Here is a 13256-nt window from a genome sequence, read left to right as displayed (position 1 = left end):
CCGCTCCCGCGCTCTGTGCCTCAGCCAATCGGAGCTGGCGGCGCTGCCGCCGACCAATCAGACAGAGATCAGAGGCGGGCCGGAACTGCCGCTGACCAATGAGAGGCCGGGCGCGGGGCGGATCGGCTGTTGGTGGGGGCTCGGGGTGGTCTCTATTGCCATCGGGGGTGGGATTGGGATCGGAATTGGGATTGGGGACGAGGGATTGCGACTGGGATGAGGGATTGAGATGGACAGGTGGGTGATGGGCTTGGGAGGAGGGACTGGAAATGAGATTTGGAATTGGGATGTGGGATATAGGATGTGGGATTGGCACGTGGGGTAGGATGTTGAATGTGGGATTGGAATGTGAGATTTGGGATTGGGATGTGGGGATATGGATATGGGATGGATATGGGATGGGATATTGGGAAATGGGATATGGATGGGATGGGCTCTGGATATGGGATGGACTTGGAATGGATATGGGATCACAGAACCATAGAATTGCTCAGGTTGGAAAGAGCTTCAAGATCATAAAATCCAACCACAGCCCAACTGTGAAATCTGTTCAGCCGTGCTTTGGTCTCTGTGACGTCTATAAAGGTTGAGGTAAAATGCCCAAAGTAAAAGGAGGGCTACAATCAGTGATTTCCGGGAACTCTGTAGAACTGAAGAACTTCTGAAACAAACTGACATTTCTGTTCAGCAGAGGGAAATTAGTCATTTCAAGATAAAACCTGCTGTCCAGAAAGTCTGCAGATGTATGGTGGAACATCCTCTCTAGGCACTAAGAGCAAGGTTTTTTTTCCCTTTCCCTTTCCCTTTCCCTTTCCCTTTCCCTTTCCCTTTCCCTTTCCCTTTCCCTTTCCCTTTCCCTTTCCCTTTCCCTTTCCCTTTCCCTTTCCCTTTCCCTTTCCCTTTCCCTTTCCCTTTCCCTTTCCCTTTCCCTTTCCCTTTCCCTTTCCCTTTCCCTTTCCCTTTCCCCTTCCCCTTCCCCTTCCCCTTCCCCTTCCCCTTCCCCTTTCCCCTTCCCCTTCCCCTTCCCCTTCCCTTTCCCTTTCCCTTTCCCTTTCCCTTTCCCTTTCCCTTTCCCTTTCCCTTTCCCTTTCCCTTTCCCTTTCCCTTTCCCTTTCCCTTTCCCTTTCCCTTTCCCTTTCCCTTTCCCTTTCCCTTTTCTTTCTCATGTTGTGCAGACTTTCTCATTGAGTGTCTGAAATGTAAGGGAGATACTCCAATGTAGTTCACCTTACCTTTTTTGTAAATAGTCAATATGGAAAATCCCAAACTGCCGTTCTGAATGGCACCACCCCAAAATACATGATATGGGTTTTTTGTTTGTTTGTTTCTTTGTTGTTTGTTTGTTTGTGGAGATATTTCGTGTTGATGACTTTTATTGGTGGATAGGAGCCTTAGAGAACTCCAGGGTAAGGACTCGAGAACTTTGATCTCATTTGCAAATTCCCTTGCATCCCTCTGGGCATGCTTTTAAGATGTTGGTCTTCCTCCAGAGAGATTTTTATTATTTTTTCCCCTCACTCCGCTTCACTCTGTTCCCTCCCTGTCCCTCTTCCCTCCCCTTCCCCGTTTCCTTAACTTCCCTTGCCCGACCTTACCTTCACTTGCGTTTTATTTTTTACCTTTTTTTTGACTACTGACTGGGTCAACAGGAAGGACGTAGACACCAAGGAAAGCATAAGCTTATTTTATTGCCTATTTCAAAGCAATACGAAAAGAAAGCAGTGCCCTGTAGTGAAAAGATAAGCTTAGCAGGAAAGGAAATAAGCAGTGCAGTGGGTCTAATCGTTACCGCGTCATAATATAACGACATGTAGCGCAGTGATAGTAATTAAGAAAGATGCATCACCAGTTGCCCTGCTCCTTTATCATCATCCAGATTCACAGTTGCTGGGGAGCCCCGGTTGCAGGAAGGATCTGGAGAACCCGTCCCAGCAGTTGGGAACTCATACGGCGATGTGTCCACCCCGGAGGTGAGGTCTGCAGAGCCACTGCAAGCACGTCCAGCCTTGATGCCCTTGAATAATCTGGGGTAGGCAGCAGTCAGGTGAAACGTCCGGTTTCCTCTTTCTCGTTCTGGTTTTCTCCCTGAAAACCCTGTCCGGGGTTCAAGGAGGAGCAGAAAGAGCTGTGCCATCTGTTTTGGTGTAGCACGGGCCTCTTTGGCAAGACTGAGCGCCCAGACCCCCGGCAACAGGCTTAGTCGGGTTACAGACATTGCAGCCGAGTTCCCTTGTGAGCAAGGCTCCCCACCTGACTGTGAGGTCACGCGGCGCAGTGCTCAGAACCCACGGAGCACTCGGCAGAGGTGTTTGGCCGAGTGCTGAGCAGGAACGTGCACGACGCGCGACTGCTGGCTTCCCGCCGCTTCCTCTTTCCCGTGGCGAGGCCAGCGCTCTACCGACGACAAGTGCTGGCCGGAGGGCCGGGTTCGGTGCCATGGCACGGCGCACGAAGCCCGAGGTGGAGCGATACGTTGCCTTTGTGCGGTCCGCCGCCTCTTCTCCTAGAGAGGTGAGTGCCGTGGGCCCGGCCGGGACCGCCAGTGGAGCTCCTGCGGCCTCCCCCGGGTCACGATGGGGGCTGCTCCCTGCCCGTCCTGCCCCCTTGCTCCTCCCGCGGGTGCCGGGCCTGAGGGGTGGCCGTGGCCTGGCCTGGTGCGTGGGAGGCCGGATGGCAGGGGGAGTGGAAGCTGAGGGAAGCGGCTGTGTGGGAGGGCACGGAGCTGACTTGCTGGGAAGATGGTTTGCCAGGGCTGTGCGCTCTTGAAACCGGTGAGCCCTCGGCAGATTTACGAGGAGCCCAGCACTGTGAGTCCGTACGGATCCCTCCGGTTTTGTGGAACTGAAGAACCCAAATAGGGGACAGGTGTTCCTAACTTCTGGTTTTCTTTCACGTGCTGCGTGGTTGATATTCCTGTCTGTGTGGTTGATGTTCCTGTCTGTGTGGCAGCGCTGTGGAAGGTCAGGAAAAAGAGAGGGAGAGCTGGGCCAGTAGAGTTTTGCTGCTATCCCTGGCAGCCAGATGATTCCCTGCGATCTGGAAACGGTGCACAGATCGTAGAGAGCCAACCAATGCAGTTAGTGGGAGCTATTTAATCCCCAAAGGTGCTGCCCTGCTGCTGTGAGTGGGTTTTATTGCAGAGGCAGCAGATTTGGCAGTGTGTTGCAGAGCGTGAATGCACGCGGGCTGCCGTTCTGCAGCAGGGTCTTAGTGCGAGGCAGCGTGCATCTTCATGTTGAGCTTTTCCAACAGCAACAAAGTTCTCCTGTGGCTTTGTTGAGCTGACTTGGGTGCTGTTTAGACTACGCAGTGTGGAGCGTACCGCTGCCAAATTCAGAGATGCTCTTTAACCGTTCTGAGATTCCTGTTGGGCTCAACAAAAACCATCGCCTCTCTTCTTGTTGTGCTCGAGGTCAAGTTCTGCGGTTTGGTTTCATCCTTGCAGTGATGCTTACAACTCATGTCTAGCACAGTCAGTGGTGGAAATAGTTACTGGTTTTCTTGTGTTGATTTTGGAAGGGAGAGCCTTTCAAGGCTGCCAACATGCCTGATGAAGTTTCTTTTTAACCCTGTTTACAAGGAGATGTCAAGCATGGTCATGCATCAAGCATGATATGCTCTGGCGTATGTCAGAGTGTCCTTGTTTTACTTCAGAATACAGACTGAAGCTTAGGAGACTTGCGTGAATAACTTCCCCCCTCCCCCCTCCCTATTTGGGGGTGGGAAGAGGGTTGGAGATGAAATTCAGGCGTATCTAGACTACAGAGACTTGTTTCACGTTACTTAGTTTACGTCTGACGTGAAGTTTTTGCTTGTGACTTACTAGTTCTCTAGCTCCTTCATGCAGGTAGAATCTGCTTTTTGGATGCAGTAGTCTATTTCTGATGTTTTCAGCCCCTTCACAACACACACTGCGTGAGTGAAAGGTGAAACGTAAGTCTCCAAAGGTATCTATGGAGGGGTAGAAGGAGGAAACAAAAGTGAAAGTACAAAAAGCAAAGCAGATGGCAGAGCTGGCAGGAGGGGAAGATGGCAGAAGCATGAGCAGGAGGAGCTGGGATAACATCTTCACTCAGTTTGTAGGATTTGTTTTCTCCTGCAACACTGTTACGTTGCAACAGCAGCAATAACAAAAAGCTCAACTGTAGCGGACCCATTCTCCTAATTTCTTTGGTCAGAAGTGTTTGTGAAATGTACCAAGTATAAAGATCGGTCGCTTGCTTTGCTAGTCGCCTCAGTTTTCCTTCGGTAGCCTCTGCCCGTGATTGGAAACAAGATTCCTTTCTTAATCCCGTCTCTTTCAGAAACAGAGGCTTGAATACAAGAAGTAATGGTAATTAACTGTTAGCAGTGTTATGCGTTGCTAAGAAGAGTGCTCTCCCTGTTCAGTTACTTTAAAAGTAGTGTACGTCTGAAATGTGCCTGTCATGTTTGTTTTCTTTTTCCATTCAGAAATCATTGAAAGGATTCATCTGTGCTAAGCTGTATTTTGAAATAAAAGAATATGAACTTGCTAAAAGGTAATACGTGTTGATGTATGTGGTTGATCTGTTCTCGAAAGTGTAATAGAAAAGCTAGTTGAAGTAGAGAAATCAAGATCACGATCATGCCATTTCTTAAGGTAGCAGTAAATGGAAGGATTGGGTGCCACCGAAATCCTTCTAAAAGAGCAACTGCATTAGTTATGTGGCACCAAAGAATTCATGGCTTTTATTTCATCATATGATGCGTCTCGTTCTGTGAGCTGCTGCTTTTTTAATGAACGTCAGTACTTGCTGGCAAATAAGTAGCACTGGTACGTGTAAAAATAATGTTTCTCACATTAGGGTCTAGGTCAAGTATCTAGAAAGAAATGTAGCCCTGCTCTCCATTTGACAGATTAAATTCCCTTTAGCTTTAGCTACACAGTGTGGGGGGACTTGTATTATTGAGAGTATTGATCTTTCTGGGTTTTCTTGCTCTGTAGATATATATCTACTTATCTCAGTGTCCAAGAGAGAGATCCCAGAGCACACAGGTTTCTTGGACAAATCAGGACGAGACAGAAAAAGCTGTTGGGTGTTACAAGGTAAGTGCTCCAGTGACCCCCAGTCACGTCCAGCTTTCTTCCTTTGTAAATGGACTTTTAAAATGCATCTGTGCTGTGCATTCCTTAAGCTCAGAGAGAAAATGTGTTGTTTGTGGACAAATTAAATTGTATGATGTACATTTTTTATTGCCACATCTGTCTATGACGTACTTAAGAAAGGATTCTTTTTTTGGTAGAATTGGCATCAGTTTTTAATTTATTTTTTTTTCCAGTTGATTTTTTCTTTTGTGTCCTGACTTGATCCTTGTGGTAGCTGCTGTGATAGTCTTACTGTTGCCCTTTGGACTAAGGGTCTGTGCCTGCAGTGGAATTGCCTCGCAGGGATGATGGTAATCTAGTTGCAACTGGAAGACTCGACCGAGGGTGTTTTTCAGTGGCACTGTTTGTTTGTTGCTGGTGGTGGTTTTGTTTCAGAGGTAGAGAGGTGCAGGGCAAATAAAGTGCTGATTAGGCAAGTGCATACATATGAACGTCTCGATCAAAATTCCTTTGTTCAGGCTTTGGGCAGGGGGAGGGTGTGCTGGAAAGTCCTGTTGCCAACAGAGGGAAGCGCTCTTGCCCTTGATGATGTACTTCTTCTTTTTTTCCATAAGTCACAATATTGAGTTAGACGAGAAGTCATAGTCCAGCTGCCTACATACAGCAGTAAGCAGCTGTAGAGGAAGAGGATCTGGTTTTGGCATTCTTCCTCAGTCTCTTCTGAATTCCATCAGTTATCTGAGTGCTATAATCTAGTGGTGGCCTTTTCAGAGTGAATTCAGAAAGTATTTACTGAGAGTTGTAGTTGGAATATTTGGGTCCGTAGAATGGCCATCATTTTCTTTCCTATTTTCTTTTCCCATTTTCGTTCTATCCGGATTGCAAGATCAAGGTCCCAGTAACCTTTTTTGTCTTGCTTGTGCATGGGGAAAACTAGCGTTCTCTGGAGCTGAACCCAATATACAGAAAGATCTGGTGCTGAAATTGCGGAGCTATTCTGTAATAAAGACATCAGTGATGGAAGAGCAAAATACTGGGTGGAGAAAGCTGCCAGGCTGCTCCTTGGGAATGCTGCTGCTCTCAGATTGAAGGTAAATTCCAGCTTCTCATCTCTGCTCTGTGCCTTGAAGAAACTTTCCGTATCTGACTGGGTGCTTCTGGCATGTCATCTAGTCATCTCTCAGCGTATTTCCTTGGCTAAATTAGTTTAGCATCAGGAATCTTAAATCTATTACATGTTAATTTCTTTGCTGTCTGATGTTTTGGTTTAGCTTGCATGAAAATTGCAGCTCTGGGCTTTCCCACGCGTTTGAAGGTTGACGCGTTCAAAAATATGGGGAAACTGTGTCAGCAATAATATCCAAGAAGTTGAGTTTAGATAGGCAGTACTTGATGTGTCTGTTGCGACTAAGCTGCTTTTTGTTTTTTTGAGTTTAAAAATGCAGAATGTAGGAAGTGCTGTCATTCTCAACGACTGTGTAAATGCTTTCAGTTATGCAGTGTCACTTTGGCACTTAGTTTTATGTAGCACAGCTGCAGGGACACGGAGGTTCTTAGAGGCTTCTGTTGGTTTTCTGTTGTCCTATTTGGAGCAGCTATTCTGTAACAAGGTGTGCTGTCTCTGTCTCAAACAGCCTGACAGTCTTAACTTAGCATCTACAAGAGGCACACTGAAGTTTTTTCCCCTGTTATCTCGTTTCTAAGATGTTGGAGTAATTCCAGCAAGTCTGTAGTCTGTGTAGTGGAGGTGAGCAAACTGTCAGGTAATGTGGATGTTGAAAAGACTGATGCAGGAAAAAAATTAATTGTGTTGCCTTCATGTTTAATAGGAGAAGTTACAAGAATATAAAGTTGAAGATGGCTGGAATGAGCTCTTTTATGTGACTCAAGCTGAACTCCGTGCAAGACCTGATGACGTCTAACTTAACATCAGACTTGTTGCACTGTACCGCTCATGCAATAAATTGCAAGATGCTGTGCTCCATGTTCAGGAGGCAGAGAAGAAAATACCTCTGGAGACAAGCTTGGAATGGTGCTCCTGTGTGGTAAAGACACTTGAGGTTTAAAAGCAAGAGCGTAGGGATCATTCCTTAGGTTTTCTTCAAATACCTATGGAATACCTTTATGTTCTCTTAATTGAAACACTGTCTTTAACAGAATGAAATTCAGGAAATTAAATGTAATAACTCCAGTGTGAGTGTGTCATCTCATCGATGGCCTGCTAAAAGCCGTGGAACAGATGGTTCTGATGGTTCTCAGCGAACACAAAATCTTCAGGAAGCTCCCTTAACAGGTAAGTTGTTATTCCAGAGAAAGCAACTGCAAAAAACTGTGTTTTGTGCCAAAGCCCAAATCCAGCTCCATGGGAAACATGTGGCCCCCCATTAACTGAATGTGCTGCAAGTTTCAAAGCCAGCCTTAATACTGCACAAGAGAATTTTGGATCTGGCTTTGCTACAATGGAAGGTCAGTGGGACTGGAATGGTGAGAAACGAACCCACTGCCTCCTAGCGTGTTGCCTGCCAGAATCCAAGCAAAGCTAATACAAAAGCATCTCTTCAACAATTTTCCTTTAAACTTGAACAAGTAGATGCTCCAAAGACCACTCAGAATTACTTGAAAACTGCTTTTTCTATAGCTGTTCTGTATGCCTAGTCCAAAATAAAGCAAGTGATGAAAACTCTTGTTCCAGTAAGAATCCTAACTTGCAAAGTCAACCTAAAGTCAGCCTACTATCCGTCGTTCAGGTGGATTATTATATACCCTGTAAATATATTAATATATATGATATTTATATTATATATCTGTCTGTTACATTTCAAAGACTGAGCAGTGTTCTGGTTGTCTCAGGAGCATGGAACTAAAAGATGACTTCTTGAACAGTGAAAGTTTCAGTAGCAGCTACCCTGGTAATAGGTTGAGATTAGTTAGTAAAAAGCACAGATTTCCCATGAGTAATTTGAAACAAGTCCTCTTTAGTTGCTGTTTATTACTGTCTTCTGGAATTTCAAACACTCGAAGTTATTCAGTAGTCCAAGTTGATTTTTGTGTTGCTTTTTTTTGCGGGGAAACCAAGCCTTACAGATTTGCAGTTCCCATGCCACTCTTAAATAATGGTGCTATTTGAAAAGTTCTAGCCTTACTTTAAGATGTTCTGGATATCATTAGGAAAATTTACAATGTAGGTGCCAAAAATTGTCTCCATATTAAGCTACCTCATCATCTGTTTTCCACAAATTTTTGTTCTTTGCGGTAGGTGTCACAGGCGGGACTGAATTGGAAAGTGAAAGTGCTACTGCTATGGAACCTCAACCAACTCCTGGTGAGAAAAATACAGGACAACTTCTGCAGGATCTTTCTGCATCTCCCCAGGGCACTGGCAGCAGTGCTGAAGGCACTCAGACAGAAGTTAAAATTCAAAACATGAAAGTAAGAATGAAGTCTTTACAAAAGTTTTTGTCACTAAATGCAGAGAATTATTCTCAAACCTCTACTACATGACTATTTTCACTTTGTAACAAATAAAACATGCAGGGGGAAACACCATCTGACTCCTTTCACTGTGCCTCAGGTCTTTTCTAACACTGGAAGTGAGGCACAGATCTTAGGTTTCTCAGGGAGAGTAAGGAGTTACAGCTGTATCCAAACCTGGAAACAGCTTTGGCTAGTAAAATTCCTCCTACCATGTAGGTAAGGATTAATAGATTTCAGGGAGAGATTTTAAAGAGAAACGGTTTGTTTTATGGAATGATACTACTTCAAGGGAATAGCAGTCACTTTAGTCACCCATAGTGTAACACCATAAATGAAAGCAAAACCCCATCTGCAGGACAAAATCGGGATTAAGTGAAAATCAAACAGCTTTGGGAGCCATTTCAACTTTTTCCCTTGATTTTTCCAGCTCCTGGAAAGAGAAGCAGCTCTAAGGGAGCGAGAAGCCTGCCTGGATAAACTAAAAGAGGTGTGGTAGTTTAAGGATGCTTATTGCCTTACGTGCCATTTCGCTTGGTGTTTGCTATCTGAAGCCATGATGAGCTTGACAGCCTTAATGCTTCTCTCTTTAAAGTACTTGAAACGTGGAAATGGAAATTCATTGGAAGTTATTTGAATACTGAAATGCCACTTAGCTTGTAGTTGTTTCTAGAATACTCCGGTTAATCATGTTTGAAATGTGATATTTCCACAGCAGAAGGATGCAGAAGTGCAAGCGCTAGAAACGTCACTGAGGGAGATCTCCAAATGTCGGGACGATCTCAGAGAAGCAAATGAATCCTTGAGAAAACAGGCAAGAGGAATTATTTCCTACCATCAGTAACTGTATCAGTCTGAGTAAACAGTGTTAATTGTCTGAATAGGATGTTTGCAAAATTGATGGTTTTCCAAGACAGGAATTGCATGAATGCATGAAATTACTTTCTGACCCTTTTTTGGGTGCATCTGCTCCCATGGTTACTCAGTAGCTTCAGTTGTTTTCAGGACTGCTGATGAAAGCAGTACTGTCTCTGTTCTTAATGTCAAGCTGAGGCAGCAGTTCACATTAACACAGAGTTAAAACTTTCCACTCACTCAACTGCTGAAGCTGACCTAAATGCTGACAGGGAAATGGATCTTTACCAGGGATTCTTCGCACTAACTGAAGAAACCAAATAGCAATCTAGAGTTCAGGGCATCAGACTCTGTTTCTCCTGGCAGGTATTTGCATTAACCAGTAGTTCTGGAAGTAAATGCTGACTTTTAAAGGTCTTTTGTTTCTACATGAACAGCCAGTTGGAGTTGCTTCCTGTGTTTCAGAATGCCAGGCAGTGCTGCCACAAGTCAAAGTCATTTGTGTTAGTGTGAGAGGGAGCTGAGCATAGATGGCCTTTACCACATTTCCAACTAGTCAGCTGTTGTGTAAAGTCATAAATAAAAACGAAACCCCATATGCAGGCAAAGTCAGGATGAAGTGAAAATGGAATAGGTTTTGGAGCTACTTCATCTTTTTTCCCTTGATTTTTCCAGCTCCAAGAACGAGAAGATGTTCTAAGGGAGCGAGAGGCCTGCCTGGATAAACTAAAAGAGGTGCGGTAATTTAAGGATGCTTATTGCCTTACGTGCCATTTCGCTTGGTGTTTGCTATCTGAAGCCACTATGTGTTTGCCAGCTTTTATGCTTCTCTCTTTAAAGTACTTGAGATGTGGAAATGGAAGTTTGTTGGATTGTTTTAATACTAAAATTGTAGTTGTTTCTAGAATACTCTGGTTAATCATGTTTGAAATGTGATATTTCCACAGCAGAAGGATGCAGGAGTGAAAACACTAGAAACGTCACTGAGGGAGATCTCCAAATGTCGGGACGACCTCAAAGAAGCAAATGAATCCTTGAGAAAACAGGCAAGAGGAATTATTTCCTACCATCAGTAACTTTCCAAGTTTGAGTTAGCGCCGCTACTTGTCTGAACAGGATGTTTTCAAAATTGATGATTTGGTTTGTCCGAGACAGGAATGGTGTGATTGCATAAAATTATTCTCACCCTCTCTGTTTCTGAATTCTTTAGGCATTTTTTGGAGTGTGTTCTTTTATGTTTCTTCTTTATGAAAAGAAGAGAAAGAATAGAACTGTTGTTTATTAAATCACTTTGCTGCTCAGGAGCTCTGTCAAAGGATTTCAGAGTGTTGTTTACAAAAAAAAAAAGTGTTTTCCATTCACTGATGTTTGAGTCTTTTTCAATTCTTTCAGTTAAATGATGAGATTGTTCAGAAGAAGTACTTGAATGAACAAATAAGGACAGGAGAAGCTCATTTCAGCTATCTGGAAGTAAGGTTTTTTCTTATCTGTGCATGCTTCCTTCGTAGGTAAGAAGTAAAATAGAATTCATGGTTCTTTTTTGTTGTAGTGGAAACATCAGTTTATAATGGCAGAGATGTATATGGATACCCGTGAAGTGGCACAACAGACGACACCTTTTGTGCAGGAAGAAGTGAGGGCAGCATCAAAAGGGGATAAGGTAAGAACTGGGAAGGTGAAAAATTCACTCAAAAGCCTTTTGGCATTGGAACATGCTCTGTATACCTGTTGAAATACAAAAATGTAGCTGCTACTTTTTTACATTCTAATAGGTATTAGGTTACAGAAAGAATAGAGTCTATTTGGGGGAAGCAGGCAGTAAATGGAAAGAGTAAAGCTTGCTGCTAAAATTGTCTTCTGAATTTTATGTTGTGTATGTATCTACTTTTTATTTGTTTGCTGTGTTTTCCTCTCACCTTCTCTCTCATCTGTCAAAATCAGATTCTGCTCATCCTCCTCCTTTGTGGTCATCCAAGCTGCGGTCTAGTTTGCTTACAAGAGAAGATCTCTACTAACTAAACAAGTTCACATGAGAACTCCCTGCTGGCCCTTGACACAACGACAAGTCCGTGCAGGTGATGGCGTGGTCACCTGTACCAAGTGGGAGCTGTCTGCAGACTCCTTTTTAACAAGGAGCTGCCCGTATTTCTCCCGCAGCCAGCGGGGACTTCTCAAGCCCTAGATACAAGGCCCAACAGAGCAGGCACGGCCTGTTCCAGATTACTGCTTCCTCAGAGATAATGTCTTCCACGGGCTGCCGGTAACTTCTGTCCTGAGCTTTGTCTCCTTTTCCGTTAAATGATGCATAATTTGTCAGAACTAACGCTGGCAGGCATGTCCGTCTGCTACTGTTTGGTTTAGAAGGTCGTCAAGTTGAAAGCTGAAATAGCTGATGATGTGAATGTGTTACAGCTACCACCGAACTCTGAAGTTTATGGGCTCCTGACTGTTCTTATGGATTGGATCTCAGATGAGCACCTTAGCAAACTCCAGAGACAAGAAAGAAAGGACGGTCAGAAACCTCAGTCTAGCGAAAGAACCTCTCTGGAGATAACAAGGCTTGGAAATCAATGTGGTATTCTGGAGTTCTGCTTTTACTGCTTTCCTTTGTTCTGTGAAGGGTTTGTAGCACTGGTATTGGCCTTGATAGTTGAGCTCACACGCCATATCTCTGCTTTGCATGCAAACCTGTGTAATTTAAAATCTGTCTAAGGAGGGAATTCTTTACCTCTACAGGCCGTGACCAGTGAGTGCTTGCACGTGCAATCTGACAGACTCCGGGAGTAATTTGAGGTTTTGGTTTGGTTTGCTGGGGTTTGGTTTTTGGAGGCTTGCTGTCACTTGTAGCCTGCTCACACGCTAAGCTGACATTCTGCATGTAAGTTTGCCTTTGTGTGTTTTTACAGCTGCTGCCTATGGCTGCGGAGCAGCTGCAGTGGATGCCGTTTGTGAATCCTAAACTACACATGCCCCTGATTAGGCTGATATACTGGTGTGTAAGACAGCTAGAGAATGATATTAAGGTAAATTCTCTGCAGATATTCGGGTATTTTTAATACACATAGAAAGTGGATATTTTCAGGGTGTATGTATGACAGAAACCTGGCTGTCTTTGCTAAACATCAATTTGTAACAGAGAAATGGAAAAGTACAGCAAAAAAAACCCACTTCTCATAAACTGAACTTTTTGAGATCATTTTATTGATTTTTGTACTGTGTATCAAAACATATTTTACATACATATTTTACATACATACAGGCGATTGCTGTTGCAATAGTGTCCAAGCATCTCAGGAAATACATTTTTATAAATGTGCTTAGCAGACTTGGGCGTTAGGAAAGGAAATACATTTTTGTTTACTTTCTGTGCGAGATTGACTGAAATTGATGACAAAATGCGGCAAAGCAGCATGGGAACTTTGGCTTTGTTCTCTGCTGAATGTCCCTCTGAACTCCCTGTTGTTTCTCTTGACAAGGAGAAGCTGTTTTAAATGATCACACTGGAAAGTTTGATTCTGAAATAATATTTCTGCACAGATTACGATGACAATTTGAATTACTGTGCCTTACCCGAATGGAGTTCTTAATGTTCACGTTTAGATCTGTGAATGCTCTTGCAGCTTGTGACTTCAGGCACCTGCACAGGACAGCATAGGTAGCACTGATTGAACCGGGGTTTCCTCTGCAACCAGAGGCAGCTCAAATAACATCAGCATATCATGGGCCCTCTCTCCTCGGTCTCTTTGTGCAGTTGGTGTTGATAAGGCCCTGTGCTAATGGCGTTCTGTTGATTTTGTAACACAAGCAGGTTCTGTTGTGATACACGATCGAACCATTTGCTATTTCACACGTAATCCCTAGG

At 44.1% G+C, this 13256-nt stretch overlaps 2 protein-coding genes across 5 annotated transcripts; both read left to right on the top strand.

The window, feature by feature from the left end:
* Positions 1 to 121: 121 nt before the first annotated feature.
* On the top strand, positions 122 to 7008 carry LOC149913335 (RANBP2-like and GRIP domain-containing protein 8). Of its 4 annotated transcripts, XM_090129984.1 has the most exons (7): positions 123 to 237; positions 1877 to 1970; positions 4453 to 4520; positions 4967 to 5068; positions 5302 to 5418; positions 6006 to 6159; positions 6898 to 7008. In XM_090129984.1, exons 1-5 carry the CDS (start codon positions 230 to 232, stop codon positions 5303 to 5305), a joined length of 276 nt encoding a protein of 91 aa, XP_089986110.1. In that variant the 5' UTR covers positions 123 to 229; the 3' UTR covers positions 5306 to 5418; positions 6006 to 6159; positions 6898 to 7008. The 4 variants fall into 4 exon arrangements, 3 of the variants coding, with proteins under 3 accessions (XP_089986111.1, XP_089986110.1, XP_089986109.1); XM_090129985.1 differs by lacking the exon at positions 5302 to 5418 and having other exon boundaries at positions 122 to 591; positions 1877 to 2511; XM_090129983.1 differs by lacking the exon at positions 5302 to 5418 and having other exon boundaries at positions 126 to 237.
* Positions 7008 to 12108, top strand: LOC149913334 (uncharacterized). The gene is made up of 10 exons (XM_090129981.1): positions 7008 to 7113; positions 7226 to 7361; positions 8325 to 8497; positions 8970 to 9029; positions 9255 to 9353; positions 10070 to 10129; positions 10342 to 10440; positions 10787 to 10864; positions 10944 to 11054; positions 11807 to 12108. Exons 3-10 carry the CDS (start codon positions 8369 to 8371, stop codon positions 12104 to 12106), a joined length of 936 nt encoding a protein of 311 aa, XP_089986107.1. The 5' UTR covers positions 7008 to 7113; positions 7226 to 7361; positions 8325 to 8368; the 3' UTR covers positions 12107 to 12108.
* The last annotated feature ends 1148 nt before the right edge of the window (positions 12109 to 13256 follow it).

The sequence above is a fragment of the Phasianus colchicus genome, chromosome 38 (genome assembly GCF_987193195.1).
Source record: "Phasianus colchicus chromosome 38, bPhaCol1.hap1.1, whole genome shotgun sequence".
NCBI lineage: Eukaryota > Metazoa > Chordata > Aves > Galliformes > Phasianidae > Phasianus > Phasianus colchicus.
The sequence above is the reverse complement of the archived record's forward strand: the minus strand, read 5'-3'. Positions and strand labels throughout refer to the sequence as shown.

Excerpts from the sequence above, each read along its gene's own strand:
- LOC149913335 (XM_090129983.1), top strand. Across the intron at positions 1,971-4,452 it reads GCGATGTGTCCACCCCGGAG|AAATCATTGAAAGGATTCAT; the intron begins GTGAGGTCTGCA and ends TTTTCCATTCAG. Across the intron at positions 4,521-4,966 it reads GAATATGAACTTGCTAAAAG|ATATATATCTACTTATCTCA; the intron begins GTAATACGTGTT and ends CTTGCTCTGTAG.
- LOC149913334 (XM_090129981.1), top strand. The coding sequence starts at position 8,369 with ATGGAACCTCAACCAACTCCTGGTGAGAAAAATACAGGACAACTTCTG. Across the intron at positions 8,498-8,969 it reads TTAAAATTCAAAACATGAAA|CTCCTGGAAAGAGAAGCAGC; the intron begins GTAAGAATGAAG and ends TGATTTTTCCAG. Across the intron at positions 9,354-10,069 it reads ATGAATCCTTGAGAAAACAG|CTCCAAGAACGAGAAGATGT; the intron begins GCAAGAGGAATT and ends TGATTTTTCCAG.